This window comes from Heterodontus francisci, chromosome 35 (assembly GCF_036365525.1).
Source record: "Heterodontus francisci isolate sHetFra1 chromosome 35, sHetFra1.hap1, whole genome shotgun sequence".
In the NCBI taxonomy this organism is placed as follows: domain Eukaryota; kingdom Metazoa; phylum Chordata; class Chondrichthyes; order Heterodontiformes; family Heterodontidae; genus Heterodontus; species Heterodontus francisci.
Window position 1 is genome coordinate 31,284,530 of NC_090405.1, and position 18,130 is coordinate 31,302,659.

General features: G+C 40.3%; 1 protein-coding gene across 1 annotated transcript in view; it reads right to left on the reverse strand.

The window, feature by feature from the left end:
- vps13c (vacuolar protein sorting 13 homolog C) overlaps positions 1–18,130 on the reverse strand; it is a 355,084-nt gene that overhangs the window by 149,347 nt on the left and 187,607 nt on the right. Inside the window, exons 39-44 of the mRNA XM_068015185.1 lie at positions 16,373–16,432; positions 11,488–11,641; positions 10,169–10,282; positions 8,457–8,560; positions 2,901–3,068; positions 1,003–1,307 (exon numbers count right to left, since the gene is read on the reverse strand). Coding sequence (XP_067871286.1) covers positions 1,003–1,307; positions 2,901–3,068; positions 8,457–8,560; positions 10,169–10,282; positions 11,488–11,641; positions 16,373–16,432 — 905 coding nt within the window. The remainder of the gene's footprint in view (positions 1–1,002; positions 1,308–2,900; positions 3,069–8,456; positions 8,561–10,168; positions 10,283–11,487; positions 11,642–16,372; positions 16,433–18,130) is intronic.

Below are 18,130 nucleotides of genomic sequence, written 5' to 3' on the forward strand. Positions count from 1 at the left end.
AACATGGAAAGACTTACTGGATGGATAGTGTAAGTGAAATGTGTTGAATTTGTTTCATTGTAGCCAACAAGTTTATCCTTGTGCATATACTGATCAATCTACTCTCATAGGTGGTGTTGCTTTTATATTGCTGCTGGAGAGCAGACCTCAAGTAAACACTTGCCAATACAAGCCACTGCTCTCTCTTTTTACTACATAAGTGCATCAGCAGTGACCACGGGAACTTAGAGGACCAACAGCACATAGGTGCGTACTTTTAACTCTCCTCGAGTGCTGATCTGAAGACTTCTGAATAGTTGTGTCCCTCTATAATGTTGGGAGCTGTCAGCTCCTGCCAGAAGCAGCATGTTATCAATAATTTCTTTAAAATCAGCTGGAAACATCACTTGGTACACCAGACATCATACGTCTTGTGCAATCGTAGGTGCAGTAGATTACAAATTCTGAACAGTGTGGCGAACACTGCACAAATTCAGTAAATCTACTAATTAATATGTCCAGTGCCTACGTACTAAGTTGGTGCCAATGGTTTCAGTGCTCATTATGACAGGACAGACTTGAGCAATGCAGCTTTTGTGTCACCAAGTTACCTAATTTTGCTACATCCATCCTGTTGCAGCCCTTGCACAACAGAAGTGAACATAGATCATTCATAGGATTGGTATCCTATGGTTTAAACAAATTTTAGAAAAGGAAAAGTCAACTGAAAATGAGTTTTTTGCCCTAATATTAATATGCATAGAGTGCCAAGCCAGTTAATTATCCTCAAACATTTCTATCAAATATATAGATCCAGAATTAGTAAGAATGAACATGAATGAAACTGTAAAAAAGCAGGGGGAGGAAAGTTGATCATAAAATAAGTTAAAATTCATGGAACCATGAGGACAATGGAAAGCATTGCTCCCCCAATGCCAAACAACTAATTAAGTAGGAACAGAATTCACTTCCTGTGCAGGTTAGATTACATTTCTAGAATTAATTATTCCAAATTTATCATACCGTGACAGCTTCAACTGTGTTAGCTGAACCTCCATGATGTCCACCACCGGTGGCAGTGCGCACTCTTCAGCAGAGATCAGAGTGAATTTATTCTGTACTGTAATGAAGCCCAAATCTGCCACCACAGCATTCATAGAGATGGAGGACTCGGGGATGATGATGACCGGAGCTTTCAAATTAATGCCCATTGCCAATCGGAAACTCTTTTGGGCAAAATCCTTGACGCTGGAGGCTGCTTTTTCTGCAGCCTGTGCTGTGGCTGCACTTAATGCTTCCTTTGCTGCTTGGAAGTTGTCAAAGAAGTTCTATTTAACATTAAACAAACAGTATTAGTACTTTTATTTCTATAGAAAAGCCACAAAAAATTTTCCTTACAGATAAAAAAGATAAAAATGCAAGCAAGTGGTGGGGAACACAATACTCAGTCTTGAGCAGTATTCTGACAATAGCTTTCAATCAAGCATTTACTGTCCCATGATTGACACAGACTGCTGCTGAAAACGGTTTTCCTTGGTTGAGCAAGTGATGCCTGCTCTCAGCTTTGTTCTTAAAAGGATATCCAAGTGACAGTGAAATCTTCCGCAGAGGAAACACGGGAATTTGACTTGTTTTACTTGGAATGTACAGTTGGAGAATTGATCATGAGCACTGGGTATGGTAAAGCTGGCAAAACCCTAGACAATACACACAGGAGGTGGTCATTAAGCCCATCGTATCTGTGCCATCTCTATGCTAAAGCAATCTAAACTATCACTGCCCTGGATTTTCCTCTGTTTCAACCATTTAGAAATATTTCCTTGAAACACATGCAATGATCTCTGCCTCGACCACACCTTTTAGGAAAGCATGCCATGCACCAACAATCCTGTGTGTAAAGGAATTGCTCCCAACCCCTCTCCTCACTCGCTGAGTGGAAATTTTAAATTGCTAAATTAACTCTCCAACCAGACCAAAAAGTTCCTCACAATTTGCAACGTGAAAAGCCTTAATTTTGTAAATCTACATTTATTTCTTTTCTTAGCATTCAGTGGTCCACTGGAAATATTCTTAATATCTCAGATCTCTCCATATAGTTCTACATTTCCATCCCTGGAATCATCTTAGTGAATCTCAACTCGATGTTTTTATGGCTTTAATGCCCTTTGTCGAACGGGTGCGCTAAATTGCACATTTATTGCCTAACTATTAGCTATTGCCTAACTAATGATTTGTGGTGGAACTGACTAAAGAAATATCTGGCAAAGTATCCTTTTCAAAGCTGATAGTTAAATAGCATTCATAAATTATCTTTTTATCAAGCTTTCTTGAAGACTTTTATATAGCACCTTTTTTAACTTGTACAATGTCCCAATATGCTTCACAGACAAAATTAGTCAAAAAATTAAAACAGTGACAAAAAAGAAGACATTAGGACCAAATGCTCGGTCAAAGAGGTAGATTTTAAGCAGTGTCTTAAAAGGTGACGGAGGCATGAGAGATTTGGTGAGGGATTTTCAGAGTTTAGGGCTTAGACATCTGAAGGCATGGCCACCAATGGTGGGCTGAAGGATGTGGGGAAGCACTGGAGGCCGTAGTTGAGGGAAGACAGAGTTCTCAGAAGAATGTACAGCTGAATGAGGTTACAGACATAGGGAGGGGCGAGACCATGAAAGGATTTGGTCATGAGAATGAAAATTTTTTAAATCAGAGTTGGTGCACCAGGACCCCAAAAGAACAGTGTGCAGAGACATGATGCACGAGCTGGACTTGGTGCAGGTTAGAATACAGGCAGCAAACATTTGGATAAGCTCAAGTTTAGGAAGGGTGGAAGATGGAAGGCTGGTCAGGAATGCTTTGGAATATTTGAGTCCGGAGGTAATAAAAGCTTATTGTGTAGCATGTGCAAGCAGTATACTTACCAACAATGACATGAAGAATTTGTGTAGGTACACCAACTGAATGCAGCCCACTTGCAAAGTCACTTCCCCATCCACTTTTGACATATCAAGATAGTCCTCTCCCTCTGTTGCATTGCAGCACAAAACCATCCTGAAGCTGAAGACTTCATCACCAATGATGGACACAACCTAAAAATATAAATACCTGTATTATCGCACTTTTTTCCATCTGTTTGAATTCATACCATACTGCTCAGTTTCAAAAGGTTTAGTTCCAAAGATTAGTATGTCGAGGAACCAATTGGGGAATGGACTATTTTAGATCTAGTATTGTGCAATGAGGAAGGGTTAATGTAATAAAGGAGCCTCGAGGGAATTGTGATCAAAATACTAAAGAATTTTATATAGTTGGAGTGTGATTTGGTTAAGTCCAAACCAAGGGTCTTGAATCTGAACAAAGCAAACTACATAGCTACAAGGGCCGAACTGGCAAAGCTAGATTGGCAAAATTAGATTGGGAAACTAGATTAAAAAATATGACGATAGATAAGTCATGGCTAGCATTTAAAGATTTAATTCATAATTTGCAACAAATATACATTCCCTTAAGGATAATAAAACCCCATGGGAAAAATGGTCCAACCATGGCTAACAAGTTAAAGATAGTATTATATTAAAAAGGAAGGGGCTTATAATGTTGACAAAAAGAGTAGTAAGCCTGAAGATTGGAAGGATTTTAGATTTCAGCAAAGGATGATCAAAAAATTGATAAGAAAAGAGGAAAAATGGTAGTAACAAGCAAGAGGCTTAAAAACAGAAATGTAAAGCTTCTATAGGTATATAAAAAGGAAGAGATTAGCAAAAGTAAACATGGTCCCTTGGAGGCAAAGACATGAAAAATTATAATGGGCAATAAAGAAATGGTGGAGATATTAAACATATACTTCACATATGTCTTCACAGTAGAATTAGAATTAGAACATTACAGCGCAATACAGGCCCTTCGGCCCTCGATGTTGCGCCGACCTGTGAAAACATCTGACCTACACTATTCCATATTCATCCATATGTCTATCCAATGACCACTTAAATGCCCTTAAAGTTGGCGAGTCTACTACTGTTGCAGGCAGGGCGTTCCACGCCCCTACTACTCTGAGTAAAGAAACTACCTCTAACATCTGTCCTATATCTATCACCCCTCAACTTAAAGCTATGTCCCCTCGTGTTTGCCATCACCATCCGAGGAAAAAGACTCTCACTATCCACCCTATCTAACCCTCTGATTATCTTATATGTCTCTATTAAGTCACCTCTCCTCCTCCTTCTCTCTAACGAAAACAACCTCAAGTCCCTCAGCCTTTCCTCGTAAGACCTTCCCTCCATACCAGGCAACATCCTAGTAAATCTCCTCTGCACCCTTTCCAAAGCTTCCACATCCTTCCTATAATGCGGTGACCAGAACTGCACGCAATACTCCAGGTGCGGCCTCACCAGAGTTTTGTACAGCTGCAGCATGACCTCGTGGCTCCGAAACTCGATCCCCCTACTAATAAAAGCTAACACACCATATGCCTTCTTAACAGCCCTATTAACCTGGGTAGCAACTTTCAGGGATTTATGTACCTGGACACCAAGATCTCTCTGCTCATCTACACTACCAAGAATCTTCCCATTAGCCCAGTACTCTGCATTCCTGTTACTCCTTCCAAAGTGAATCACCTCACACTTTTCCGCATTAAACTCCATTTGCCATCTCTCAGCCCAGCTCTGCAGCCTATCTATGTCCCTCTGTACCCTACAACATCCTTCGGCACTATCCACAACTCCACCGACCTTCGTGTCATCCGCAAATTTACTAACCCACCCTTCTACACCCTCATCCAGGTCATTTATAAAAATGACAAACAGCAGTGGCCCCAAAACAGATCCTTGCGGTACACCACTAGTAACTAAACTCCAGGATGAACATTTGCCATCAACCACCACCCTCTCTCTTCTTTCAGCTAGCCAATTTCTGATCCAAAGCTCTAAATCACCTTCAACCCCATGCTTCCGTATTTTCTGCAATAGCCTACCGTGGGGAACCTTATCAAGAAACACAAAATTCCAGAAATAGTGGTGAAGAAAATGAAGAACTTAAGGATATTATTAGTCTAGAAATAGTAGAGGAGAAATTAATGGGACTTAAAGTCGACAAATCCGCTAAACCTGATGGCCTAGACCCTAGGGTTTTCAAAAGAGATGGCTGCAGAGATAATGAATGCATTGGTTTTGATCTTCCAGAATTACCTAGATTCTAGACCAGTGTCCATGAATGGATTGGAAGACCGCAAACGTAACCTGACCATTCAGGAAAGGAAGGAGAAAAAAAAAATAACAGGGAACTATAAGCCAGTTAGCTTGACACCAGAAGTAGGGAAAATGCTAGTATATATTATTAAGGACGTAACAGAGCACTTAGAGAATCATAATCTGATTAGGCAGAGTCAATGCAGATTTATGAAAGGGAAATCATATTTGCCAAACCTGACAGTTTTTCAGCTTGTAACTAGCAAGGTAGATAAAAGGGGAAAAGTAGTGGATATAATGTACTTAGATTTCAAAATGTATTTTATAAGGGGTCACACAAGAGGCTACTACATAAAATTAGGGTCATGGGATTGGGCAATATATTAGTATGAATTGAAGATTGAAGACAGTTGGCAGGTAGGTACAGCAAGTGACTAACAAAGCAAATGGTATGCTCGCCTTTATTAAAAAGTGATTGGAGTATGAGTAAAGTCGTCTTACTACACTTATACAGGGCCTTGGTGAGACCATACCTGGACTACTGTGTACAGTTTTGCTCTCCTTATCTAACGAAGGATATACTTGCTTTCGAGGGAGTGCAACAAAGGTTCACTAGACGGATATCTGAGATGAGGGGATTTTCCTATGAGGAGAGATTGGGTAGACTCGGCCTACATTCCCTTGAATTTAGAAGAACGAGAGGTGATATCACAAATATATAAAATTCTTAAGGGGCTTGACAGGGTAGATGGCACCCCTGCCTGGGAAGTACAGAACTATGAGTCAGTCTCAGATTAAGGGGTTGGCCATTAAGGGCTGAGAAGGGGAGAAATTTCTTCATCCAAGGGTTGTGGACTTTGGAATTCTCTAACCCAGGAAACTGTGGATGCTCAGTCATTGAATATATTCAAGCCAAAGAACGATTAGTTTTTTGTATACAAAGGGAATTAAGAGATATGGGAATGGTGCAGGAAGGTGGAATTGAGGTGGAAGCTCAGCCATGATGGTCGTGAATGGCAGAGCAGGCTCAAAGGGCCGAATGGTCTACGCCTGCTTCTATTTCTTAGGTGAAGCTAGAGAGCAACAAGTGAGGCAACAGCTGCACAAGCACACACAACAGACCAAGGAAGTATATACATTTAAAATTTAAACACCATGATTACAAGGGAAAAACGTAGATAAAGAATGCAATGAGATGCAAAATAGTCGTTTGGTCGTACAGAAATTGAGCATTGCTGAAAATAGAGGCATGTCAAAGCTTTTCGTCTTGTACTCATCAGGACAATCCGCAAGAATACCAATGTAAAGGGAAAGCAACAACTTTGTACTGTATGAAAGCAGTGCTGATTGATTGGCAAGTGGACTCTGATTGGTAGAGGTGTTGCCATGGAGAATGCAGCAGTTTCTGGTGACTGACCGTTAACTATCAAGTTTTGTTTGCAATTTAAACCAGGCAGCTTGACTCTGATTAGTCAAGGCATTGCCTTGAAGAATGAACCAGCGAGTGGCTGTTCACAACAGTCAAGGGTCAAGCCATTTCCAACCAGCTGTGCTTGCAAAATTCACAACAGTGTCCAACATTAGATATGATTCCACAATTGGATAACATTTGCTAAATAATCCTCAGTGTGCTAAGAGTTACGCTGACAACCAATTTAAGATGGTCAGTAGGGCTAGCACTGTGGCGCATTTACTCGTACTGGAAGCTTCAACGATTCATACACAGTGCCCTGTTCTTTGCAGACAGAAAGAATATGGACACACATTGTGTCTATTTTGGCTAAATAAGTGACAGCTACTCACTGGTTCATTGCTTTGGACAATGCCATAACCAGAGTCAATCAGCACTCTCTCCTCATACAGTATAAAGTTCTGGCTTTCCCTCACATTGGTACTCTTGCAGATTGTCCTGATGAGTGAGACACGAAAAGCTTCGACATGTCTCTATTTTCAGCAATACTCGAGATGCAAAATCTTTCCCCTCCTGACACATACTATTTAATAGTTGAAGGCAGTGAGAATATATCCCATTTCCTGTGGACCTTGTACAACTAATCAATTCTGGATATGGCCACTTCTACATCTGATAGCAAGTCTGCCTCAAAATCCAACCTTGGTTTGTAACTTGGAACATGAGTAGCAAATCTGAAAGGCTGTACAAGATTCAGAAACATGTTCCTCTTTGTTCAAGTGATTTTGCATCTCACTGCATTCTTTATGTAAGATTTTCCCTTGCAATCATGGTGTTGAAAGCTTCTACCTCAATTCCACCCTCCCGCATTATTCCCATATCCCTTAATTCCCTCAGTATCCAAAAATCTATCGCTCTTCTGCTTGAATGTAAGCAACAATTGACAACATTACAATGGCAAAGTTCTCAAACAGGCAGGTTGATGATCTAAGTATGTTGTGGAAAAACTGCAATTTACACAACATCGAATGGTTCCATCACTAAGGATGCAACCTATTAAAAGTTTCATGGTTGGTTATGATCCCAACAGGAAATGCTAGAGTCCTAACATAATTCCTAAGAGTAAAGGGAACAATGCGGCATTTCGACACATGCAGCAGGTGGCAAACATCACTTAGCCATACATGGTAAGGAAAATTATATACAACCATTCTAGATTTCTTCCTTCTACAAAAGTAAGATCATTTATCTTAAACGCACAGTTGAGACTTTTATTATAGATCATGATCACATTCATCTTGGAGACGTCAGAATACGGTAATACAGCAATTATGTCACTAGACTAATAACCTAGAGGTCTGCACAAATAATCCAGCGAATGAGTTCAAATGCCACCAAGATGGCTTGAGAATTAGAACAGAGCTTATAAATAATCAGGAAATGTATAGCTGCTACTAGTAAAAGTTAGCATCAAGCCATCGGATTGTTGTAAATCACCTGTGTCATAAGGGACCCAGCAAGCCCCTAATTTGCATCAAACTGCTCACCTTCCCCACAGGTTCCAGAAGTTTAAGAGGGCAATCTACCGCCTTCTCAAAGCAACCTGGGATCCTCTGGGCTATATGGCTCAAACAAAGACTTCAATTTTGAGCCATCTCACTCGCCTAGGAGTACTTAGTTAAAATTACAGTCTGCATGACAAATGCTGCTGGCAATCTGAATAAAATAATGAGTGCTATTGCATAGATCAAAACAAAGTGGCTATTTAATTCCGGTGTATCATGCATACTTGGGTGATGTCAAGTCTGAGTCTACATGCAATAAAATGGGATGACTGCTGCACTCAAAACAATTGACACCTATAGTGAACAGCTTACCTTTTTATGTAGTGTCCTTGAGCCTGCATCTGTTACAATGATATCTTTGAGTCGGGCAAAAACTTCTGTCTGCTTTGGCTGCACAGATATAGATGCATCCATACCTGGAAAGTTTTGTTGAACGATCAGCAGATTATCACTGATTTGATATCAAGTTATTAGAATGCTATAGCATAGAAATAAGCCAATTGTCCATTAAATCTGGTCCTGGAACAATTATAACTACCCATATTACTGACTTAACAGTATTAGTTCAAGAGCAATGTCAGCTAGATTAAAAATTTTAACTGCTTAAATGCAAAAGTTATAAGCACTAATGGCCTGTAGCCCAAAAAATAAAGCTTAAAAGTAATACAGATGACATGAACTCGCTGTGTTAATTCTACCCCATTCATTTTAAGTTTAGAGCTCACATTTCGGCATGCACTACCTACCAACATTATATCAAATTACATAACATTGTCATTAAGCATCTTAATTTGATGTCCCTCCCTGTTTTAGAAGCTCAGCAAAATTTACCGCCAGAGTAAACAAGAAGATTGATTGTCCACGTCCTGGACGTCATGCACAGAGCCCATTAATGGCAGCGTAAATATGCAAAGTACGTGGAATAGTCATCTCTATTGTTTGTCCTATCTAGATACGAGATGAACAGATTATTCCATCTGATTACATGAGTATAAAGGCTAGTTTGGGGAAGAGGAGGGAAAAGGGGATGAATGCAGCAGAATTGTGTTTGTACATGGTGTGCGTTTTGATGGAACTTGAACATGGAGGTTTCGAAAGCCAACCTCTTGCCTTGCTGCCACCCAGAACTCCTCACCATGACATCCCCAGAAGTCAGGTATGTAGTAATTCGAGTCACAGAGTGTCAGCATCATCATGGCACATAACGCCACCATTTGGCCCATCAAGTCCAAGCCAGCTCTCTGTACAGTAATGCAATCAGTCCCCTTCCCCCACTCTATCCCCATTGCCCTGCAAGTTTATTTCCCTCAAGTGCCCATCTAATTTCCTTTTGAAATCATAGTCTCTGCTTCCACCACCCTCTTAGGCAGACTGTTCCAGGTCATTACCACCCGCTGCATAGAGAAGATCTTCCTTACATATCCCCCCACAATGCCCCCCACCCCCCGTCCCTCTTGCCCAAAACCTTAAATGTGACCCTGAGTCCTTGTATAATCATCTAATGGGAATAGCTTTTCTTTGTCTACCTTATCTAAACCTGGCATAATCTTGTACACCTCAATCAAATCTCCCCTCAATCTCCTTTGCTCCAAGGAGAACAACCCCAGTTTCTAAACATGTATATGAAACTCCGGTCCACACCAAGGTGATTGACTCAACTTCGCTTTGAAGTGACTGACCCAGAAAACCCCTCAGTTGTATCCAACTGTACACCTTCACCAGCAGTTTAAGAGGACAATCTACCACCTTCTCAAAGCAACCTGGGATCCTCTACCTTGTATGGTTCAAACAAAGACTTCAATTGAGCCATCTCACTCGGCTAGGAGTACTCATTTAAAATTACAATCTGCAGAAACCTAACCTTGTAACTGAATTCCGTCATCTGTGGAACCATTCTGACAAAACTACTGTGTACCTTCTCAAGGACCCTCATAACCTTCCTAAAGTGTAGTGATTAGAACAGGATGCAATATTCTACACACAAATATGTATTTGAATCCAGAGCTTAATTTGGTTTTGTTTACCTTGTATTTTGATATCAGCAATGCTGAACTTTTCATCACAAACAAATATGTTCAATGCCCCCAGCTCAGCAGAAAAGTTCAAGTCAAACACATCAACTGCTGTGTCTATAGATACTGAAGAGAAAAATAGTGCTTTAGTCACCAAATTGAAAGAACACAACCAAAAGCAATCATTACAAATAACATTATAAACCTGCTTGCACTGCATATTTCTGTTTAAATGGTGAATCTGGCAACACTGATATACAGCAGTCGTGAAACACTTCAAGGCGCTTCATGGGATCATTATCAGACAAAATGTGTCACTAATCTACATAAAGAGATCAGAACAGGTGACCAAACGTTTGGTCAAAGAGGTAGGTCTTGAGAGTCTTAAAAGGGGTACAAATTTGAAGGCTTTATAAATGGCCTATAAAAATATGCCATTTTACCATTCCCTTGTAAAATGCAATAGAATCATGGAATTGAGGTGGTATAGGTAGGCGGTGCAGAACATAGAAGCAAAGCGACAAAACTTCAGATCACGACCAAGATTTTCAGGCCACAGAAATTGAGCCACATCACTATGGGGAAGCAATGAGCAGATAACAAAAGCTTCTCTACCAAGAGGCTGAAAAAAGAGGAGACGCATTTAAACTGCTCTCGCACACATGGTTCGAAAAAGCAGTGGCAGTGCTGGGACCATGTACGTCACTCACGGGTCGTGTACAGTACTGGGTAACCAAAGAGGGAATGAAAAATAGAGAAGTTTTTCCCTCCAAAATATTTCTTTAAAAATCTAATAACGAGAAGCCAACCCAAACCCCATGGTGCAGCTCAAATCACAATTTCATCTGGGAACTTGTCATCCATTATTGTCTGCCCCATCAGATGCTAATGGGAGGGGAAAATGGCCCCACAAACCCCATATGTATGCATGATACAGGCCAACATTCGATTAAGTATATTTCAAAGACAAATCACATCTCATAGTAGATGAAATGTTATTACTTTATAAGATACTCTAGTCAAAATATTATCCTAAAGATAATTTACACTGTACTTAACACAGTAAAGGATTGACTAGCAACAGAACGGAGCCCAATAGTGATTATGCCTACTACAAAAGGGGAAAGATTCCACTGTTCACATGTAACATACATGAAAGGCTTTGTTAACCTTTCACTAGAAAGCAAACTGCAGAAATCTTTAGATGATATATGGATTATTTCTGCAAATATGGAACGATGAAAGCAATGCAAGATAAAAAACTGAAAGTTTATCAAAAACATGACCTTAAATTCAAAGCACTATTCAGCTTGCACTTCTTACTAACCTACCTTCTTTTGTCAAAGTCTCCTTTTCATGATCTGTGCTTGGCTTTGCTTCATGATCCTTACTGACATTGCTTGATGGGAATACAGCTGCTATAAAATTCATGGTCGAAAGTAAGGCTTGTGAATGCAGGATCAAATCAAGGGAAGAGAAGGCAACCTGACATCAAAACAAAGAGTTGCATTATTTTCCTGGACGATCACGCTTGATGCACATCACTGCAGTAAAAAGTGATGAAAAATTAAAGGAAATGCCCAAATACACACATGCAAATGTAAGCTTAATGTAACGTATCGAAAAACTTAGCCTTAGAATTGATAGTAGCTTAGGAAATATATGCAATTTGCAAGTGGCAGGGTGCAGTGCAGTAACAGTTTTTTTAAAAAAACACCTAGTTTCTATCTGTAGGCTAAAACCTCAAGTTCACAATCAAGTTGAACAGGTCAACTGCAAGTGCTTTCAAACAATCCTCCAATAAAAAATGATGGAAAAGGTTGCACAATTATTCTAAACAAACTTATGAGAAAAATTCCCAGTAGAAACTGAACAGAAACATCCAAATTTATCAAGAGGGCAGAACCAGTCGAAATACTTCCAAGCTCAAATCTACTTGTTTTAAATAAGTAGTGGAGACTATCAGAGAAGATTAAGGAAAACAGAATTGCGGTAAGAGTAGCAAACTGACTTAAAAGCTGGCTAGATGGGAGACAGAGAGAGAGAGTGAGTAGCAGTTTAAGGACAGTTCCTCAGGATTGGCTGAAAGTAGGTAGAGGTGTTCAACATGTTTCTGTTCTGGATCACTTCTGTTCAATGTGTGCATCAATGATTTGGATCCAGGATAGAGAGAATGGTGTCCAAATAGCGGCTTACACCAAAGTAAAGCCAGAATTAATAATTCCAAGGGATGCAACAAGGAATAAGTTTGTGGGATGGGCAAAAAGGCAGCAGATGGAATTTATAATCAGCAAATTTGGATTAGAAAGAAAGCAAAATGCTAATTTAAACAGGGGAGACTGAGCGATATCAAAGAGCAGAAGGATTTGGGGCTTCAGGTTCACAAGACATGAAATGCAGCACCTCCAGTGAATAAAACCATTAGGAAAAAATGATGGCACACTGGGTTTGTGGCACTTCACAGAGCACAAAAGTCGAGCTGGAAGAGCAAATCTATGTAAAACTTCATTAAGATCACAGTTAGAGGACTGTTTTTTTTTTAGACTGTTTGCAGCATTGGCTACAGACTATAAAAAGGATGTTATGGCAGGAGAGAGGGTCCACAACACAGTTTTGAATGCTGCCTGGTTTATGGAAATGCAAGTACAAAAAGAATTAAAAAGTAATCGAATCTCAGGTTCCTTCAGCAATATATATCAACAGTAACCAGCTCACTTACTTCGCATCCATAAGTCTGATGGAAAATTATAATTTCATCCGAGTTTTATAGATGCAAGAAAGTGATAAGGTACTACTCTGCAGCAAACTGTTTAGAAATACTACTTAGAAGGTTAGTTACAATCAATTTTTTGATAAGATTCACATGAATGTAGAAAAAAGCACCTTGGAATTGGTGTAAACTCAAGGTTAATTTATTGAAAGTGTCAAATGAAATAAATGAAATGAAATGAAATTTTCTGTTCACAAAATGTGTGAAGGAGGGAAATTAATACCATGGAGTGATCATTTAGTGCTCCTGGGCAAAAAGACATGCAACAAATTTCATTTACATAACACCATTAATGTGAAGAGATTTCCCAAGGTACTTCAGAAATAGCTGGGAGAAAATGAATAGATAATGAGCTAGAAAGGGAGCAATCAAGATAGGTGACCAAAAGCCAAGTTGAAGTTTTGGATTTTGAAGAAATTTTTAAAAGGTAGAGAGCAACAAAAGGCTTAGAAAGGGAGATCCAAAGAGTAGCCTGAAGGCAGTTGAAAAACTCTGCCAATAATGGTAGAGTAGAAGGAGGGAGGAGAGGTGCCAGGGTCAGAGGAAAGGAGCATCCAGGAGGGGATAAAGGCCTGGAAAGATTCAGTAAACAACGACAATGATTTTGAAATTAATGCTTGGTAGATGGGGAGCAAGTGGAGGCCACCAAGGGCAGGGGTGATGGGAGAACAGTATGCACAGGACAGATTCATGGAGCAGAGTTTTGGACAAGCTGGAGTTTATGGAGGCTAGAGGATGGAACACCAGCAAGAAGTATAGAGTCATCAAGTCTGAAGATGACAAATGCATGCAAGGGATTTCAGCTCAAAAGATAAAAATAATAGAGTCATCATCAATTATATGGGTAATAAAAGCAAAATACTGCGGATGCTGGAAATCTGAAAAAAAAAAACAAGAAATGCTGGAACCACTCAGCAGGTCTGGCAGCATCTGTGGAAAGAAAGCAGAGTTAACGTTTCGGGTCAGTGACCCTTCTTCGGAACTGACAAATATTAAAAATGTCACAGGTTATAAGCAAGTGAGGTGGGGGTGGGGCAAGAGATAACAAAGGAGAAGGTGTAGATTGGACAAGGCCACATAGCTGACCAAAAGGTCATGGAGCAAAGGCAAACAATATGTTAATGGTGCGTTGAAAGACAAAGCATTAGTACAGATTAGGTGCTAACGGACTGAATATTGAACAGCAGCAAGTGCAAACATGAAAAAAAACAGTGAGTAAGCAAACTGAACAAACTAAGATGAAATGAAATAAATGCAAAAAAAAGTTGTAAAAAATGTAAAAAAGAAAAAACAACTAAAAATGAAAGTAAAATGGGGGGCTGACATGCTCTGAAATTATTGAACTCAATGTTCAGTCCGGCAGGCTGTAGTGTGCCTAATCGGTAGATGAGATGCTGTTCCTTGAGCTTGCGTTGATGTTCACTGGAACACTGCAGCAATCCCAGGACAGAGATGTGAGCATGAGAGCAGGGGGGAGTGTTGAAATGGCAAGCAACTGGAAGCTCGGGGTCCTGCTTGTGGACTGAGCGGAGGTGTTCTGCAAAGCGGTCACCCAGTCTGCGCTTAGTCTCCCCAATGTAGAGGAGACCACATTGTGAGCAGCGAATACAGTATACTACATTGAAAGAAGTACAAGTAAATCGCTGTTTCACCTGAAAGGAGTGTTTGGGGCCTGGGATAGTGAGGAGAGAGGAGGTAAATGGGCAGGTATTACACCTCCTGCGATTGCAGGGGAAGGTGCCATGGGACGGGGACGAGGTGGTGGGGGTAATGGAGGAGTGGACCAGGGTATCACGGAGGGAATGATCCCTTCGGAATGCTGACAGGGGAAGGGAGGGGAAGATGCGTTTGTTAGTGGCATCACGCTGGAGGTGGCGGAAATGGCGGAGGATGATCCTTTGGATATGGAGGCTGATGGGGTGAAAAGTGAGGATCAATTATATGGACATGAGTTCGGGTTGTGGTTCATTGTCACAATCAGTAGCTTGATAGGTTTAGGCTGAGCACCATCATGCTCACTACGTGGAAAGTCAAATTATCAACACACCGACCACAGGTACCAAGATCATGCTGATACAGAGTACTGCTGGGTTGAGGAGATCAAATCGAAAACTACAAAACACCTAAGGATTTGATACAACTACTGGTACAGGGAATGCAAGAGAGGGCGAGCAGTATAAGATACAATAGCACACCTAAGTAAACCTCAAACTATGATATGACAGTCAACCAGTGAGAAACTTCATGACTGAATGCACGAGCTGGCAAGCAGCACGACATGATGGTGGCAACCAACAGAACACCAACACACTGATCTGAAGGAAAACTGACATCAAAAGTACTTAACCAAAGGTCTAGAATAATTCCCGAATGAAGAAATGACAACAGTCAGATGAAAATTCTGAAATTACTGCTATACCATTGCTCAGCCATTCCTGAATAAGTAAGCAAGAGAACATGAGAGAGGGGCACACGGGCTAAGGGCCGCACAAATGAAGTGTGCACTCTGGAATGCCAAATTTCCAACAATCATTCTAACCTTGTTATTAAAACCACAATATGACAGAGCAATTAATTACAATAAGGAAAGTTGGCAGAGTGGAGGAAGAAAGAGGAGAATACTTTTCCCCCAGTACTCCGCTTTCTAATATTGAAAATAAGAACAACGTCTTGCCGGTGTGAAACGCACTTACTGAATCTCCCTTGCTGCAAGGGTGCTCCAGTGACGTCACACATTCAAAGTGACTTTAGGCTGGCCTGAGAGCTGAACAATCCAGGAGGCCACACCACCAGCTAGCGGTAAGAGATTTCATAGGGTCTTATGTCTCCAGAGAAGCTGGGAGAATATTCTGGTGCATGTCTCAATAAAGTCCAAGAAGCTTCTTTGTGTAAAACTGAAGTTCAGTTGTACAGAACTGAGTTTTGAAGTTCCGTGGTTATTTGTAGAGAAGCTGTAGTTTTTTTTTGTTCCTATTTTTCTTTTAACCACTAATAAAAATACCCAAAGCTCCACCAAATTCATGGAAATTATGCTCTTTGCACGAAAGCAATCGAGTTCAAGACCTGCATGAACTTTGAATTAAGTACATAAACCTTGTCTGAAATATAACTTGGTAGGACATCAATTGCAGCTCTATCAGTAGAATGAGCCTCAAATCAGCAGTTTCATTACAGACTATTTCTATAAACTAGTGACTCTTCGTACATAAAACAAATAAATCTGCATCCTAGTAAAGGTTTCCTTTAACGGAGCAGCTCCATGAACAATTCATGCTACGTAATGAACAAGTTACACTCTCATGCACAGAAGAAACCAGAGCGAAGTATAGGAAATGTGTGCAACTCAGGGGTACAAGTGGATTTAGGTACAGCCTGGCTGACAGCAAGATAATGAATAGTTATACATTTAACATATTTTGCATGTAATATACTGGTACATTACTTACCCTCATCTTTTGCTCAGTACTGTTATAGGTGCTTTTGAAATGTGGTCCATTTCGATCCGCCTGTGAACAAAAAAATCAAGGATGTTATACTCAAATCAAGTGAAATGGAATGTAAAGACACTGCCAGCTCTTGGAAAGAACTATCCAATTCGTCATATCCCCCTGCTCCTTCACCATGACCCTGTAAATATTATAATTTACATGGCTTTCTCCTTGTGCATCCCTTATCCCAATATACAACAAAGGAGAACTTATTTTTTTTACGTCCATGACTGCTAACCGATCCCTTAGTTACACTGCTTGGATAAGGTCTGTCGGAGTGTGATCATCTTGAACTTTCCTTGCTTTCAGGGCTCACATTAATCAGATAGCCCATCTTTAATGTGACTACTAAATACCTACTGTGGAAGCCCATAATCTAATTAGTCTGTAATAAAAGCAAAATATTGCAGATGCTGGAAATCAAATAAAACCACCAAGTGCTGGAAATACTCAGCAGGTCTAGCAGCATCTGTGGAGAGAGAAGCAAAGTTAACGTTTCAGGTCAGTGACCTTTCATCAGAACCGATGCTTTGATGTAGGTGTAGGAGACACAAGAGAAAGATCATTCAGAAACTCAATAATGGTGAGGCCCTGACCATAGATACCATTCTAAAGAAAAGGCAACTTCTGGGTATGAAATCACCAAACTTTGAGTGTCATAAAATCCTCGCTGTTAAGTGAGACTTCAGTCTGTTAGTTGGAGACACAGGGTTTTTGCTTTTTACACACATTTTAATAGCCCTCATGTTTTGATATTTTACATATTCTAAAAATTTCTTTATATTACCTCAAGGCAGGTTTCTCTTCAGGATAGTTACAATGAAAGTTAATATTTATCCCATGGGAGTGACGCCAAAGGCAATCAAATAATCATGGTTATTTATGATCAGGGTTCTGATGAAAGGTCACAGACCTGAAATGTTAACTCTGCTTCTCTCTCCACAGATGCTGCCTGACCTGCTGAGCATTGCCAGCACTTTTTGTTTTTATTTCAAATAATCGCGGACTTCTGCTTCCTGTGAGAACAAGTCTTCAATAAATGGCAGTGACTACAGAAAATGTCCGCATTACTTTTTCAGCTGCTCAGTAATCTATGACGCTTTGGTGAATGGAGTGTCCTGATCAGCTGGCCTTATGGCACACCATAAAAACTAAATTCGACCCACCATTGGTGGATTTGTCAATCAAGTGTACCTATCTGCTTGGACTCAGGTTTCCCGTGTGATGGATTTTCTATATCAGGGGAGAACTTGAAGAACAAAAGGTTCAGTTTTGTGGCTGGGATGCCACTCCATGGCTCCAGCAAATCTGGGTGAACCTTTGTATTTAGCCTTAGAGCCTTCACTAGTTGCGAGGTCCAGTCTGTCCATGATGAATAAGAGCATGGTGCTTATTTTTCCCTCCATCACCATTAGCCTTGCTCATGAAGTCATATTTTTCATAAAACATACTATATAATTCAAGAACACATCAAGGCTTTCCTTTCTACCCCCACCCCACCCCCCACAACAGACATGATTCAGCTAATAAAACTGGTGAATTGACTTTTTCTTTGCCTTGCCCTGGAAAGGAGAGTCTCAAGATACTATCCCACAGATTCATCAACAGGTGTCAACACCTGCAAAAAAAAAATGACATTCTCAAAAAGGCCTCAAGAAAATAAATCGGCACTGAAAAAATATAATGTCCGCCTAGGCTAATTCTCATGTGTAGGAA